This window comes from Vigna unguiculata, chromosome 3 (genome assembly GCF_037176805.1).
Source record: "Vigna unguiculata cultivar grain cowpea cultivar isolate G323 ecotype 2 chromosome 3, ASM3717680v1, whole genome shotgun sequence".
NCBI lineage: Eukaryota > Viridiplantae > Streptophyta > Magnoliopsida > Fabales > Fabaceae > Vigna > Vigna unguiculata.
The window spans coordinates 10,518,502-10,536,120 of NC_140794.1; the positions used below are offsets into that span (position 1 = coordinate 10,518,502).

The following is a 17,619-nucleotide window of genomic DNA, read 5'->3' on the forward strand; positions in this document are numbered from 1 at the left end:
GTGCTGCCACCGTTGCGTCTCGCCTCCGGCCACGCTACTCCGGCCAGTCGTCACGCAAAAGGCGTAATCGATTATAATATGTTCGTAATCGATTACATTAAACCCAGAAACACTGCAACGCATGCAGTAATCGATTATATTCACTAATACAAAAAAGTCCTATAACGTCACCCATATGACGTCTGCCCAGAGAAAGTCCCACGTTAAAAATGATTGGTGGCCTTTTTGTAAATTATTTGACTTTTTTAACGTCTGCCCATTCCAACATAGACGTAATTTAACGTCTGACCCACAGTACCCCGACGTTATGTAAAAATTGATGTCTGAGCTCTCTGCCCTCGACTTAATTTAACGTCTGACCCACTCTGCCCTGACTTAATTTAACGTCTGACCCCCTCTGCATCGATGTTAAGTAACGTCTAACCACGTAGCCCCGACGTCAATTTTTGGGTTTTCTCTGCGCGAAACGCAAAAACCCTAACTATTTTGTCGCGCCACCAATTTTTTGCGAAGCTTCTCCGTCGGCGACCACCATTCCGAGCTCCTCCAGATAATTTTCGAACGTTTTTCACCACCAAACTTGTTGGGATTTGATTGTGGATTGATTTTAGGTGTTTTGAACCAAATATTTTCCATTTTCATCCCCATTTGCAGTGTTTCGCGATCCTTCCCGTCGGCAACCATTATTCTGACCTCCTCTAGGTGAGTTTCGAACATTTTTCACCACCAAACTGATTGAGATTTGATTATGGATTGATTTTAGGCATTTTCAACCGAATATTATGTGTTTTCATCCCCATTTGCATCATTTTGAGATTATTTTGCTTGTTATCTCTTTTTCATTGTACGTATATAATTGCTTGTATTTTTTTATTTGCAATTATAATTTTTATCTTGGACTATTGCTTTTTTAGTTTTTTTGGCCTATTTCTTTTTTTAATTGAATTTTTATAATAATATTTGTAAAGTTACGAAATAAAATTATATTTATTGTTATTTGTAAAATTGGACTAATTGTATTTGATTTTTTAATATTATTGTTGCATTATTTTTTATTTTATGTATGTAGATTTATTATGGATTCATTGTGGACCAAGGTCGATCTTCCATCTATGGATTCATTGAACCTCAAATCATTCAACCTTCGGGAAACTCACATGACCACATCAAACTTTATTTGCAAACATGGATGGTTGAGTCAAATAGAGAGATCTACTTTGCGTCATACATTGATGCGTAGGTATTTTTGCTAGTAATATTTTATTAAGTATTATTAATTATTTCTGCTAAGTACTTGTGATTGATGGTAGGTATCATTGGCAACTATGTGTCATCATTCCAAGAATATGCACAGTTGTATGGTTTTATTTATGCCATAGGAAGATTCCACCTGCTTTCAAAAACATGTTACAAGAGTAAGTATTACTTTTTTTTCAATCCTAACCTATGTATCTACTTAGTTATAAAAACTAACATATGTTTTATGTTTCCAAAATTTCATTAGAATTGTGGGTAAGCCTAGAGGTCAACAACTTAAAGTATTATATCCAAAGGTTAGAACTCATTCAGTTTAAAGTTATTAATTTTTGTATGTCAACTTATGACTTTGATATGTGTTTATTTTATTTGTAATGTTTAGTGTAACAAGCAAGAAGATTCATGGAAATGTGGATATTATGTCATATCTTAGATAAGAACAATCATTCGAGCTGCAATTAAAGATGAATGGATAGAGGTAATAATATATATATATATATATATATATATATATATATATATATATATATATATATATATTTCACATGTTATAAATCATATCAAACTTTAAAGAATGATATTCATACATAATGAAATTGTATTACTTTTTCAGCAGTTCAAGAATCCATCACCTCTACCAGATGACATTATCCACACACTAAAAAAGGAGTGGGCAACATATCTATTGGAAAGATGGAGTTGATACCACAGGAATTAGAACTCCTTTCAAAAACTTTATTGTATAAAAATATCATGTTGAAACTTTTAGTTTGGTGTTATTTATATTAGTTTAGAATATATGTTGAAACTTAAGTGTTATTAGATCTAACTGTAACTCCAGAATTGTGCTGAAATTATTATGAAACTGTTATGGGAATTTACTGATTTTCAAGTGTGGGAATGTTGTAAAAACAACAAAATTTAAAAAAAAAACAGAGCAGTTTGACGTCTGGTTGTGCTCTGATAGACGTTATTTAACGTTTGAGCTTACCATGGCCGACGTTATTTAACGTCTGTCAGAGTCCAACAGAAATTAAATTGCTTTGTTTTTTAGCTCCATTTAGCGCAAAAATTGACGTCTGCTGCTTTTGGCCCCGACGTTGGATAACGTCGGACCCCTATTGCCCCGACGTTAAGTGATGTCTGCTCTATTTTCTGACGTTATTTTGACGTCACCCAGTACAATGTCGGTGTTTGGGCAAACGTCAAAGGTCGAAAATATCGAACGTTAAAAGACTTTTTTGTGTTAGTGATTGGAAGATAATCGATGACAAATAAGAAACGTTCCCTCTACACGATTTCAGGTGAAAACGTATTGCCCCCTCACGATTGATTTCTTTTTTAAAGTCGTCCACTCCCACACGATTTCACCCATTGACCCGATTTGAACCAAAAACACACGGGGCCTAACGATTTCTTCATGAAAAAACGTCCAGCCCCCACACGTTTTGCCTATAATTGTAATTTTTAAAAGAAACGCCTATTTCCGTAATTATGCCAACTGAATTGTCCGGAATTGGAAAAAAAAAACCTGAAAATTTACCTGTTAACTGAATATTCCATTAGTGATTATAAGTATGTTGATGAGCTTTAAACTAGTATCAATACTAAACTTGTTATTGTAGTAAATCACAAGAAACTATTATTCCCCGTTTTTTTTATACATGGGAATACCCACAAGAGCCAATCCTAAAATAATAAAGACGAGGAATCCCATTATCATGAAGTTTAAGGAAAAAAGTAACACTTTGGAAAGACAAACAACTATATTTTGCAAGAATTGTTGTCTTATTAACTTTGTATTGTCCTCTTTTTATCATTCTATAAAATCTGAAGTTTAAACCAAGTTCCTTTGAAGCAAAACAGCATAAAAAGTAATAGACAAAAAAAACTAAAACAGTTGAAAAATTTGTTAAATACTTGATAAATTTATTTAGTACTTAATAGACAAAAAAATTAATTTATGAGTAACTCAATTAAAAATTTCCAAATTTATCAATGACTTAAAATATAATTGAACTTTTTTTAATACTAAAATTGAAATATGTGAATACTTATTATTCTAAATTGAGTGTATTTTTTTATGATAATTATTTTGTTAAGTTAGAAAAAAAAAGATAATTCCTATATAAAGGTTAAAAAGTTCAACTTCAGGCAAATACGAGATCAGAAGTCAATTTTCGGTATAAACAATAAATATGTGTTGTTTTAACGTTTAAAATAATTTCAGAATAAATATAAATAAAAACTTGTAAGGTTTAACTCGATTCGATTGAAATTCATGGCACGTAGTACCCTACCACTATAAAGGCATACCCTGAAAAGAATAAATGCGCTTTTAAAAATGTTGGCTTAAATAATGAGGTATGAAAATAACACAGCGAAGGAACATGTGCAATGAATTACGCGCGTGATTGATTTTTAAAATATGTTTGTACATTTTGTAGAGAGTTTTTGAAAAATAAGTAATAATTTTTTTCATTATAAAATATTGAGAATAGCATAAGCAAACAAAACCACGAGTTCTTAAATGATTGATTTGTTGTTGAAAAAGGTGAGGCTTGTTGGATGCTCTCTTCCGTTTCCGACCTGCACACTATTCCTTCTTCTTTCTGTTCCAGTTCAGACTGGGAACTCAGAAAATAAATTAAAACGTGTTTTTTAACTTTCACAGTCAAAACACACACAACCCCAACTTTGACTACGCCTGAAACACACCCACATCTCTATAAGGGGCGGTGATCGACACCACAAATTCTTCTCTTCAAATATTCATTCAACTATAATATTATCATCATTACAACTCAATGACAAAATGGACGAGAAAAACATGTTTTAAGGAATTTTCATTTAATGCACATCTATGTATATAATAATTTATACAACATCTCTTTTTCACCTTTTTTCTGTTACTGTAATATTAATGTGTACAAGAGATAATATTGCAACATCTGAATTTGTATGTCCACTTACAGCATTTTCATTCGACACACGCATGCACGTTGCCATGCATTTATCAACCAACAATTCTTCCGTTTTAACCAACGTCAATGGTGGCTTTTATCACTATATATTAGTGTACCTTGATGTCATATTTTAAGTTTTTCTTTTTAAAAAAAAAAACAGGAATGTTTTGAATTCGTACTTATAAAATAGGAATAGGACGTTGAAAGTTTCATATAAGGTACAAACTTTATCTTACAGATTAATTTATAGAATTAAATTATATTTAAGCTCTGCTAACTAACATAGGGTCAGATTCGTCGTAAATTTTGATGACTTCGTATTATTTTACAAAAAAATTTAACTGATGCCACATTTACGGATTCAAAACGATCTTGTTTTACAAATAAATTGATGCTTTAATCTTGTATAAATTAGAGGAAGATTAATATTTCTAACTTTTTTCAAAATAAAACTTCAATTTAAAGGTATCTTTTTAAATGAAATGTTTTTAAAACGCAACTGCCTTTTGGGTGATTTGACTTTTAGTATAAATGTTTCCATCTTTAAAAAAAAAACAAAAGAATCGTAACCTGAAATTTGGGTTATATAATTAAAACTTAACTTCCTCATTTCTAAAACATATATTTTGGATCTATTAACTCAAGTTTTCCATCCATCATATATCAAACACAAGACCTTGTTTATAATAATAGACTAGATTCACTACAGCATTAATCAACAATAATCACACATATACATGTAAATATACATTTGAGTAATTATTTTTTATATAATTAAGTATAAATGAGAAGTAAATAAGAAGATTTCCTCTACAACATGGTATCCGAAAGAAAGACATGTGTTGTTGGGGGTTACGTGGCCTGCGATGTGTTGATTTACAGCTAATATGAATCTAGAAAGCTAAGCGTCACACTTTGCTGAAAACGATGGTTTGACTCCTCGATAATGTTAGAAGTAAATCAGAAATGTACGAATACGAAGCGCACATATGAAAACAACCATCAAATTTCAACGTGTGCAGAAAAGTAAAGATGTTCTTTTTATTTTTTATTTTTTCAGTAAACGCTTGATTTACAATGCAAGATGGAGGAAATAAAAGAAAAAAACACGTAAAGAAAATTTATTAAACGATACGAAAAAGAGACACGTAGCAGAAGAGATAACAGAGGCCGGCACCAAATCCAATTGACTTCCCCTTCTTCTTACTCTTCTTCTCCTTAATTGCTATTTATACAACACCCATGTACGTTCCTCTGAGTCTCGTACAAAAACATCACAGTTAACTCTTTCTCTATTTTCCCCCTCTCTTCATCACGCAAACTTCAAAACTAAGAAACACCAGAAAATGGGTAGATCACCTTGTTGTGACAAAAATGGTCTCAAGAAAGGACCGTGGACAACAGAAGAAGACCAGAAACTTGTTGATTACATTCAGAAACATGGGTACGGCAATTGGAGAGTACTTCCAAAGAATGCTGGTATGTCATGTTTTGTAACAAAAAGGAACATAATAAAGTTTACGTTTTTGCCTTTTGTTGTACACTTTGTTTGTACTTGAGCTAAAATAAACGGCTTTTGCTTTTTTCTTGCTGAGTAGGGTTGCAGAGGTGTGGCAAGAGTTGTCGACTCCGATGGACAAACTATCTCCGACCAGACATAAAGCGTGGTCGATTCACTTTTGAAGAGGAAGAGACCATAATCCAACTACACAGCATTCTTGGTAACAAGTAAGTCTCTTCGTTAAACATTGTTCTTCATTGAAGTGATGAAATAAGGGTTTTGTAACATGGTATATTTTTGGATTGTGTAGGTGGTCAGCTATTGCTTCTCGTTTGCCTGGAAGAACAGACAATGAAATCAAGAATTACTGGAATACACACATTAGAAAAAGGCTTCTGAGGATGGGAATTGACCCTGTGACGCATAGGCCAAGGCTTGATCTTTTGGACCTCTCTTCCATCCTAAGTTCATCCCTTTATGGTCCAACACACATGAACATCCAAAGACTCCTCGGTACACAGACAATGGTGAACCCTGAACTTTTAAAGCTTGCTTCATCGCTCTTTTCTTCTCAGCATCGTGAAAACCTCAACATGTGTGCACAAAATTGCCAAGACAGCTTCCTCTCTGATCCACAAATTAACCAAATCCCACAACACCTCGTACAAACCCAGGACTTTGCTCAACAACCATGTCAAACACTAGACAATACAATGAACCCCCCTTGTTCTTCATTGTCGATGCCTTTCGCTCAAGAACAACACCTGGTTGAATACCCTTCTGTTTTCCATGACTCTTGCTTCCAACATCATTCTCAACCAAGCGATTTACAGTGCAACGGAATCGATGCTAGCTATGTTGCTCAATTACCAAGCTATAACTACCATGGCTCTGATTATGACGCAAATCTTATGGACCCTTCTGAATCCTCAACCTATAACCATTCCCAGAACTTCAGCTTTGCTTCAGTTATGTCAACGCCTTCGTCAAGCCCCACGCCGTTAAATTCGAACTCGACGTACGTGAATGGAAGTAGCAGTACTGAGGATGAGATAGAAAGCTATGTCAGCAGCAACTTGTTGAGATTAATTGAAATCCCAGACATGTTAGGTGTGAATGAGTTCATATAAATGTTAATGCATTCACAGAATGAAACAATCATGTCAAACAAAAATGGATCAACCAAATGATTCATTAATTAATTCCTACTAGCATTGATTTATCTGGGTTTGCTAGATAATTGCAACGAGGGATTGTGTTCATACATGTAACATTTTTCTATGTTTTTAATGGTATTGATAGTTGACTTTCTACTTTCTTCTTTGAGGCTTTCTATGTGTTAGGAAGTAGTAGTAAATAAAAAAGTCCTTATCCTCTCCCAATTATTTGTTGTTTAAAAAGTTTCTATGATTGCTGTGTTACTGTATATTTCTGTTTTCTTCCTAATTTTAGCATCGGATTATATAAACAATGCACTGAATATGCTAGTAAAAGGAAAAGCAACACGTAATCAATCTTTTTCGAGCCAAATAACATTATTATACAAGATTTTTTTAATATTTATATATTTACATTTTTAACACTAAATAATTGATTACGTTGAAATAGCACTGTAAAAATACTGAAATTATTCACAATCAAAATTTGTTAGTGTAAACCGAAATCTGTTAGTTTACAATAAATAAATAAGGGTTAAAAAATTGTCGATAATTTAATTATCGGTAGAATTTAATGATGACTTAAAATTCATTGACAATTATACTTATCAACAAAAATGTTTATTTGTCGGTATGTACAGACGGATGATTTTTTGGTATACAAAGATGTTGGTTGATTCATATTAGAGGATTATATAAAAAAATTTCACATAACAAACTTTAATTAAAATTTCCATTTTGCTTTCTAATTAACATTTTTTTTCTATTTATTTGTGCTTCTTTAAGATTAAAAATAATAAATTTTTTTAGTCAATTATATCATTATTTTTTACCCAATTTTCACTAATTTATACTCATGTATTTATATTGAAGTAAAGGTGAAACACTACTATAAAATTTCTAAATAATGGCATTTTAGTAACTAAAAATAATTTTACATATCAATTAATAAATTATTAATTTAAAATTACTAATAATTAAAATAATTTTTATTATGAATAAAAAATTATAATTGATTTGCAAATTGGTACTTCAAATAGTTTTTACTATGAACTAGAGTTTAAATTGATTTTTAATTAAAAATTAATTTCAAAAAATATTTTTAATCATTAAAATCGATGATTATATATTTAAAAATTGATTTGTAATAAAAAGATAAAATAGAAATCACAAATGGCTGTTTAGACAAATGAAAAACTACCAATATATAATAATAAATTTGAATAATATATTGTGAAGGGAGATTAGGCAGATTTGAGCGTGGAAAGGAAGGTTTGGTGTTCGAGAGATTGAAGATGGCGGCGAAGTGAGCGGAGAGAGAGGCCGGAGCAGGAGAGGACGACACCTGTCCATGACACGTGTATGAGGTACCTGTCCTCTCACGTAGTGACAACGAATAAAGCAGTGATAAAGTATGGTTTCGTATGGGAGTTTTGACCGAAACACCTTGCATACGTGGCCCACCACACAAGGATCAATTGCTTTTCATTGAAAATCATGGCATGCATCTTGTGCTGTTTTTTCTATTGTTTTTTTAGGAAGGTTAGAACATACGAGATACTATTAATTGCATCATCAGTGGGGACACGTGGCCTCAATTATACGGAAAGGAACCGGTTTGGTACCTTCAGCAACTGGACACTCTTATTATCCACTCTCACGTCCCTTTTCTTTTAAATTAAATATAATCCACATTTATTTAAGTAAGAATGTATATATTCAATCTTTTAATTTGCAAGAAATTTTTCGTTGAAAATGGGTGTTTAATTAAAGAATATAACAAAATGCACGTTTATCTTTTATTTAGCTGTCATGTGTTGCATGAAAATAATACACTACACAAACAGGAGAACTTAAGTAAACAAGAAGTAGTGGCGACATATGTTTGGCTGGTCAGCGTGTTCTACTTCAACAGGACCGACCCTGCAGCTCATTTTTCCAACATTTTCGTGTCTTTTGACTCTGGAACCTATAACACGTTTATGTCACACAACACTTTTCAAAATTAAATCTATTTAGAAAATCACCCTAATCGATTACAAATTATTAAAGTTTATTTTCTTTCTCTATCGATTAATATAACATTACAAAATTTTAACAAACTTTTAACACAAATTATATATATATATATATATATATATATATATATATATATATATATATATATATATATATATATATATATATATATATATATATATATATAGTCTGTATTCCGTTGTACCCTCCTCGCCTCCAGATCGGATTCCGATTTGGTTTTTCGAGTAATACACACTTCATCAAAGATTTTCATAATGGTAAGTCAGATAACTCATCCAATGGTAAGTCAGATAGCTCGTCCAATGGAAGTTGAACAACTCGGTCAAATTGTAAAAATGTGTCTGTACACAGGCAGATGGCCCAGTGATATGGTCCAACAACAGCCCAAAAGAAAACGTGGAACAGAAAGAAAATGCAACAAATACAACGTGCTTTTAAAATATCTTTAAAATATCCCTATATTTTAGGAACAATATGCATGCGGGATTACAGGAGAAGATAGTGGGCTAGTTGGTTAGCTGAAATATCAAAAGTAGAGAACGATTCCACAACTGACTGCCCTATATATACTAGAAATCTTGGGATAGGAAGAGAGGTACGAAAGGAGAAAAAAGAAACATAGTGTGATTTAGAGATAAACAGAGAAGAAAGCTTTTAAGTGATTAGCCAAAGTTATAAAGAAATTATCGTTCTGGTTTGGTTATTTGTTTGAGACCGGAACATTGGCGTCCATCGTGGGGCAGGTAAAACTAGCATCCCTGTCCACATAAAACGATATGACAGTGACTACCCCTAGAAACAATGGAGGAGATTCCCCTTTCAATTCCAAAACTCGTATAGAAAGTCCACTTTCTATACCAATTAAAGTGAAAATTAGTATAGAATATTCAAAGTGGCAGTAGATTGACTATATGCTCTAATCATCCTTTCGGGGTCAGAAATTTTGGCTTTCTCCTTAAACGCATTTTCATTCACGTTATCGCCTTTGTAACTTGTGAGTTTCACCCTGTTCGTCCCCTCGTGATGATCTGATCTCGATTTTGCAAAATGGTCCACCATTTATTCCACCTAATAGAAACACTCCAATGCAACATCACTACTAACATCATTTTGTATTTTATTTGAAGAGTCTTAAGAAATGTGTGTGTGTGAGAGAGAGAGAGAGAAGAGAGGGAAATAGAAGGAAGGCAATGTGTTTATGTTTTAGGATGCTGAGAGCAAGAACACAGAGGAGAATGATGGTTAGGGATATGAGAACCCTTAGTGTGCATTTGTGTTTACAAATAAAAAAATGAGAAACTATTTTATATACTGGTTATAACTAGAATTAGTATAGAAATTTTTCTTCTTTATTATAAAATGTCATTGCTTCAACTTTCTATTATAACTATAATTGGTATAGAAAGTTTTCTTATTTGTTAAAGTTTGTCACAATTAGGAATGTCAAAAAAATTTGTACCCGCGGATATTTGCGGATAAAATCCGCAATGGGTAGGAAACAGATATTAAAAATAGATACCCGCTACCCATGGGTACGAGTATTTTTGATACTCGCATGTTAACGGGGCGGGTACGGGTATCATAGTATCCGTACCCGTGGATACCCGTATCCGCTAAACTTTAATTCACAAAAGTACCCTTATATATATATATATATATATATATATATATATATATATATATATATATATGTATATATGTATATATGTATATATGTATATATATACATATATACATATATACATATATACATATATACATATATATGTATATATATATATATATACATGTATATATATATATATATACATATATATGTATATATATATATATATATATATATATATACATATATATGTATATATATATATATATATATATATTAGTAAAAAATATTATGGCCTAATTTTTTCTAAGTTGCACATCTTGTCTTCTGTCCTCATTCTTCAAACTTCAATAGTATTGGTACGTTGTCTTCTTCCAAGTACACTCCTGACATTCTTCTCTTTCCTTTATTTGAAATTGGACATATACATCAAATCCTATATAGACAATGACGTTTATGGTATGTTTGTTGTCAAATGATGGAATCAAAACAAGAATACTTGGCACGTGGCAATTGAGGTTTATTATTTGTTTATTTTGTTTATTTTTTAGGAATCAATTGGAGAAAGTGAACTTTTTGATCAAAACATTAATTAAATAATTTTCATTGTGTTGAACGCCATTTTATATATACTTTCATAATTATTTGGACTTGTATGAACTTGAGTTTATTTGAACTTTATTTAAAATTTATGACAATGATGTATTTTATTTTATTTTATTTGAATTTATGATTAAATATTTATTTTTTAATAATTTTGTAAATACCCGCGGGTATCCATAGATACCCGCGGATATGAAAAAAATAGGCGGATACCCGCATAACGAATACTCGACGAATATAGGTATGGGTACGAAACGGATATTTATCTAGTGGGTAGGGTACGAAGAGCTACTACCCGTACCCTACCCGCCCCGTTGACATCCCTAGTCAGAGTACCCACTTTCTATATCAGTTATAACTACGACTAACATAAATAGTGTTATCTATTTACAATTCTGTTACTACGTCACTTATTATAAAATATTATAAAAGGTAGATTATAATTGGTATAAATAACCATTATATAAAATAAATTTTGCACCAAGTGAACCGAAGAATATTCAATCTGGAAAGGAAAAAAAGAAAAGTAAATTATAGTAATAAATGATATTATAGATGTAATAAATCTGAGTAAAAATATATTTGATAACATTTTATCGAAATAAAGTTTTAAATCTAACTAAGTGAGTTTAATGAAGTTAGATTTATACATACCAATATATTAATATCTCCTCATGGAACATATTTTGGTCAAACATACGTTCAGCCACATATTTTGAAGATATATGGTTGGCATTAAATTGACACGAGTCACCTACAGGATTAGAAGCTTCTCATTCTGGCTGGGTTACCGATTCCGCAGGTCACCAAGCCTCTGCATGTAAGCTCTTCGTCATTTTTGCGTATACAAGCTTTTATTTTCCTCCTATTCATCGTTGAAACTTCAACTATGCTATTTGCCTTTCTCAACTTGTCCCAAAACCAAACCACATTACTCATTAAACACACAAAATATTAGTACATTCCAAGACTATCTCCAGATGCTATATCTTACAAGTAAATATGTAATTCAAAATCTTAAAACTTCATTCACCAGATATGTTTTCCTAGAGTCTTAAGTTCATTTATATTTAGTTTTTCAAAACTAAAATGAGTACAATATAAGATTTAAATAATAAAATGTGTCATTAAACAAGATTAAATATGAAAATATAATAGAATTTGTATAATAATTTACGTAAGACAAGGGCATACGGTTGTGCGGACCAGCCACCGACCAAATAGAAATGAAGCAAAGAAAGAAGAGGGTTTGTGAAATTCTACGTGACCTTCTATCGCTTTCTTTCTCGACCGTCCAAAGAAAAAGCTAGTTCAGAAAACAAACTCAAAAGTGGGTTTATGTCTTTGTTTAAGTTCCTCCCATGTTACCTCCTTCCCTTGTAATGATCACTCGATGTTTTCTTGTCTTTTCTTTAGCTGTTTTCAGATGAAATGTTCAGGTGACCATATATTCCAGAAAAAAAATGTGCAATTTTCCCAGAAAACCTTGCCTTCGCACCCAACTTTCTCTATTAGAGCCTTATTATTATATTCTGCTTATGTTTATACCAGTGATAAATTATGATGGGGATACGTGGTTTCCGACGCAGTTCTTCGTATCTATATATATATCGAGTATGAGATTAAATATTAATGGATTGTCGGATAACACGATTCAACAAATAACAAATATGAATAAGATAAACTCAAATTTATAACTATCGTTAAAAAGTGAATTTTGTAATATGAATTTGTATCTTTTTATATACTATAAAATTATTTAATCTCTGATCAATGTAAAATTTTTTACACTACTTAAAATTATTATGTTGCTTTAGGTTAAGTAAATAACTAAATTAAAATGAAAAAAAAAATTAAGAGAACAAAATTTTCCGTGCTAATATGTCTTTTCCTAGTTAGTTTATCCTTCCCCACTTTTCAATCTTAACATTTTGCGTATGAAGTTTGTCTACCAATATACCAATTGCCTTTTGGTTTGTCAATGGAGAAGCAAAAGCTTTTCAGACATTACGGGGTTGGAACCAGGCAAATTACCCAAAAAGTTTTAACGATTTCAAATTGTAATAACGAATAATCTTAGCATGGTCAGATTTTGATAACACTCCATTAGAAGTTCAACATTTGTGTAAAAGCGAAAACCTAATTAAGGTTTTGGAGAGTGAGTATACCTTTATAGAACTTGAATTTGTCATATTTTAATTTCTGTATTTTCATGTGTAGAAAGTCAGAAATGGGGGAATTGGTACGCGGGAAAGCTTGATTCTTTGAGTTCCAATTATTTTGAATGTCAACTGATAGTTCAAACAAAGACACTGTAGACATTAATTTGCATAGAAAAGTATTGTATATTATAATAATATCATTGACAGACTCACACTCACTAAACATCGAGGAGAAAAATTCAAACAATATGCATAAAAATATTGTAACTCAATTTGCAGAGATCCAAAGTCCAAAGTAAAAGACTTGTTGTAGTTTGTGTGAATAATTAAGCCACCCCCAGGTTGAAAACAAACTCAAAAGAGATCAAACACCAATACCAGATTTGAATGGTCAAAGTTTGCATTATAAAGAATAAAAAGGTCCACCTAATCCGCACTTAAACATGGTCTGGGTGGATAAGATGATCATTGATACAAAAGTCAGATTACAGAAAGAAAGAAAGAATGGTGGCATGATGCATAATTTAGTGGCTTTTTCCTGTTGGAATACTTCAGACAAAACGGCTAGCTAGCATCGACACATATATAGGAACACTCCTCTTGGGTTCATAATAGGAGTGAAAGTGATAGTAATCATCATCACTTTACACAAACAAATTATTCAATTCGCCATAATTTTTAGACAAGTGAGATTCCAATTCAGGAAGTGTTTCTTCAATTTAGCATTTACATAGCTTGAATAAAATATCATGATGTTACGAATCACAGAATAAAAAAATAACCTCTCATAAAGTTAACCCTTGTATTAGAACAAACCATAAATTTAACATTATTTCACATCTTAATATCTAAGTACACAAATACTCGATAAAAATATTATTATTTAACATGTAATTCTTCTAACAAAAACTAAATTTCATGTAATTTTTTTTGGCTAAAATATATTTGTAGTTCTAAATTATGATGTGAATTAAAAATTCATCTTTGCTTCAAATTTTAATATAGTACTCCTAATTCAAAATTATTAATTTTTTACATGTAGAACAACCTTTCAAGTTGACATTTAAGTTATAATGTGTCAAACTGTGCTCAAACGACATTTGTTCTTTAAGAGTTAAAACAATGTAACACATTTAAGTTAGGAGAACCATATTTATCCATTTGTAAAGTTTAGAAACACAAATTTTAATTTGATGTCAAAGTTTAAACAATAAAAAAAAAATTTAACCCAATTTTTTTTTCTGAATAAAATTGTGAATCTTTGGATAACACACACCTAACCAAATACTCTATACACCAATAAACTTATACCGATTCATTCTTGAATTATGATAACATTTTTAAAATCAACCCTTTATTTTTGTAATACATTTATAATGTTTCAATACATGCATTACTAAATATTCTCATATTACATGAAAATGTTTTTGCAAATTTGTTAAAATTTCGCAAGAGAAGACTTTTTTTTGCTATTTTTTCTAAAAGTCTTGATTGACAGGTAATTATTCCGTGAATAATTATTTTCTGCAAAACTATAAAATTTGTTGTGAAAAGTGTTTTATATAAAATATTTTAAAAAAAAATTACAACAATTTCCTGCAAAAAAAAATTCATAATAACAAAATTTAAAAATATTTTCTAAAAAATATATTAAAACAAAATTGACAAAAAATATATATTTTTTTAATAATATCGGTAAATACTCGTCTAACAAGAACCATATGCTTTATATTTTCACCACTTGATTAATTAATATACAATTTACAAAAGGTTTATTTTGAAGAGTTCAGAAATGAAAGTGGTATATAATCATAATTCAAAGTCGGAATATGAATTTTCAACCCGCAAAAAAGAAGCGACTATTCCAGAAAAATACACTTAAACTTTCGGCGGATTTATCAAAATGAAATTGATTTGAAGAACGAACCTTGTCGCAATCCACCGATTAGAAATGCGACATTACGGAGTAGAGTTCGATCAGTCCAATAATTAGTTTAATGAAGTGATTGAGTGGTAAACCTGTTTTGATTAGTTAAAAGATTGCGTGCAACAAAACATGTAGTCTTAGAAAAAGTACACCTGTTACCTACACTCTGTAGCACCAATTCTATCCTTATCATATTGTGACACTTAAACAAAAGTGAGGTTAAAACATGCACAAGTCTAAATTATTACGTCCAAAATCACTTCGATAACTGCTAATGACGCACCATTAGGTCAATGTAACAACTACAGCTACCACCCTACCACCTATTTCCATGTTCCCTGAATTGACAAACTTTTTTGTCTCAAAACAATTATATATTTATAAAATTTTACTAATTAATCGCATGATTATTGAATTGTACCAATTTTTATTTGGGAAAAAAAATGCACATTCATTCAAAAGATACTAGCATAAGGAATAGGATAAAGAGTGTCTTTGTTAATGTTTAAAAAAATATTGTTAAGGGTTTTATTTTTAAATGATTCTCATACAAACAAAAGTTAAGCTGTGTTTGTTTACAGTAAAAAAAAGGTGCTTTTCTTTAATTAAAAGTTTTTTTCTTTCTTTCTTTAACTACGCCTATTTTTTAGGAAAAACAATTTCAAGTTGGTTATAAAGAAATACGCACTTATTGTTTCTATTTCTACTTTTGAAATAAGCTTTATCAAAAAAAAAAAGTTTAACCAAACGGATCCAAAGAAGGGTAAGTTTTTATGACATGACTGACTCCAGAACTAGGGATGGCAACGGGGCGGGGCGGAGACGAGTTTCGTTATCCCATACTCATCTCCGTAAAAAAAATTCATCCACATCCCCATACCCAAAACCAACGGGTATCAAACTTTTGTCTCATCCCCATTCCCACCGAGTAACGGGTATAATCTCGTACCCATACCCGTACCCGTTTTTTTACTACTTTAATATTAATTTTGAATAATTTTTATAAAATAATAAAAAATTACGGTAAAGGAAATATAATATTATTAAATATTCAATATTAGGATGATAGTTATTTCTTCGATATCAAATACTTTGAAATAAATTATAATCGTTTATATTTTATATTAGAATACCAAATAAAATTTCATGAGAACCAAAACATTTATTAAATTTGCAAACATTAATGAAACCTAGTTGATAAAATTTAAAAATAGTTTTTAAAAGAAATATAAAAAGAAAAAAAAAATTCAAATTAAAATATATTTTATTTTAAATGTTTGTTTACTTCAATTTCTTAAATTATAATGAATCTTTTTTTATACACTAATAAAAGTTATAATTCATCACTTGATCAAAATGACGCAAAAAATAAATAATAAACATTAATAAACATAATAAAATTTTAACATAGATCTTGTATCTTTTCAACTCCAATATATGTTAGATGGTGATAAAAAAAATATTCATAGCAATTACATTAAATTTTTATATTTTAGTAAATAAAAATTATTTATACAATTATAGTGAAAAAATTCAATTATAATTGTAATGAGTTAGAAAATAAAAAATAGGTTTAATTATGCCTTTGTTTCCCATTTTTGTAACAAAATCTCAATTTGGTCCCTCTATTTTTTTTATCTCGGTTTAGTCCCTATTTTAGGAAATTTGATCTCAATTTAGTCATTTCCATTACCGGTATAGTAACAGCGTTAATTGAGGTGCCACGTGTCAGTTCTTGGATTTTTTGAATTTTTTATTATTTATTTATTTTGAATTTTAAAAAAAAATGCCACGTGTCAAACAGTCGTCGTGCCACGTGGTAGTGACAAAGTAATGTGGCAGTGATAATGTCACATGTCAATATTATGACAAATGTCATTTTCTCAGTCTCAATCTAGTCTTTGTATTCTAATTTTTGTCTCAATTTAGTTCCTATTTTTGTAAAAATAGTCCAATTTTTTCTCTCTCCACATTGAAACAAAAATTAATTTTTATATAAATGTTATACAAATATTTTTATTAAATTTCATATTTTTATTCAAATTGATATTTTTATTATATATTTTTAACATAACTAAGTTTATTTAAATTTGTGTTTCACATTCAACTTTACTTAAAATTGTTTTCAAATTTTAAATTTATATGTTTTTCATTGTTACATGAATTAATTAAAATTATTTTTAAAGTTTTTATAATTGTTATTTTTACATCAATTCAAACATTTGTGTACAAATTATTGAACTTTACACATTTTAAAAATATACAATTATTTGAAATATAAATTCAAATAAAAAAATAATATTAAAGTATGATGTAATAAAATATCAATATAATTTATGATTTTTTTTATTAACATTATTATCTATTAACAACTTTAAAACAATTTTAAGTAAAGTTCAA

General features: G+C 30.2%; 1 protein-coding gene across 1 annotated transcript; it reads left to right on the forward strand.

Moving 5' to 3' along the window:
- Nucleotides 1–5,396: 5,396 nt before the first annotated feature.
- On the forward strand, nt 5,397–7,037 carry LOC114176404 (transcription factor MYB102-like). The gene is made up of 3 exons (XM_028061447.2): nt 5,397–5,702; nt 5,822–5,951; nt 6,035–7,037. The coding sequence occupies exons 1-3, from the start codon at nt 5,570–5,572 to the stop codon at nt 6,852–6,854; spliced, it is 1,083 nt and encodes a 360-aa protein (XP_027917248.1). The 5' UTR covers nt 5,397–5,569; the 3' UTR covers nt 6,855–7,037.
- The last annotated feature ends 10,582 nt before the right edge of the window (nt 7,038–17,619 follow it).

Coding starts and splice junctions, on each gene's coding strand:
- LOC114176404 (XM_028061447.2), top strand. CDS start 5,570: ATGGGTAGATCACCTTGTTGTGACAAAAATGGTCTCAAGAAAGGACCG. Junction 5,703..5,821: donor AGTACTTCCAAAGAATGCTG/GTATGTCATGTT, acceptor CTTGCTGAGTAG/GGTTGCAGAGGTGTGGCAAG. Junction 5,952..6,034: donor CACAGCATTCTTGGTAACAA/GTAAGTCTCTTC, acceptor TGGATTGTGTAG/GTGGTCAGCTATTGCTTCTC.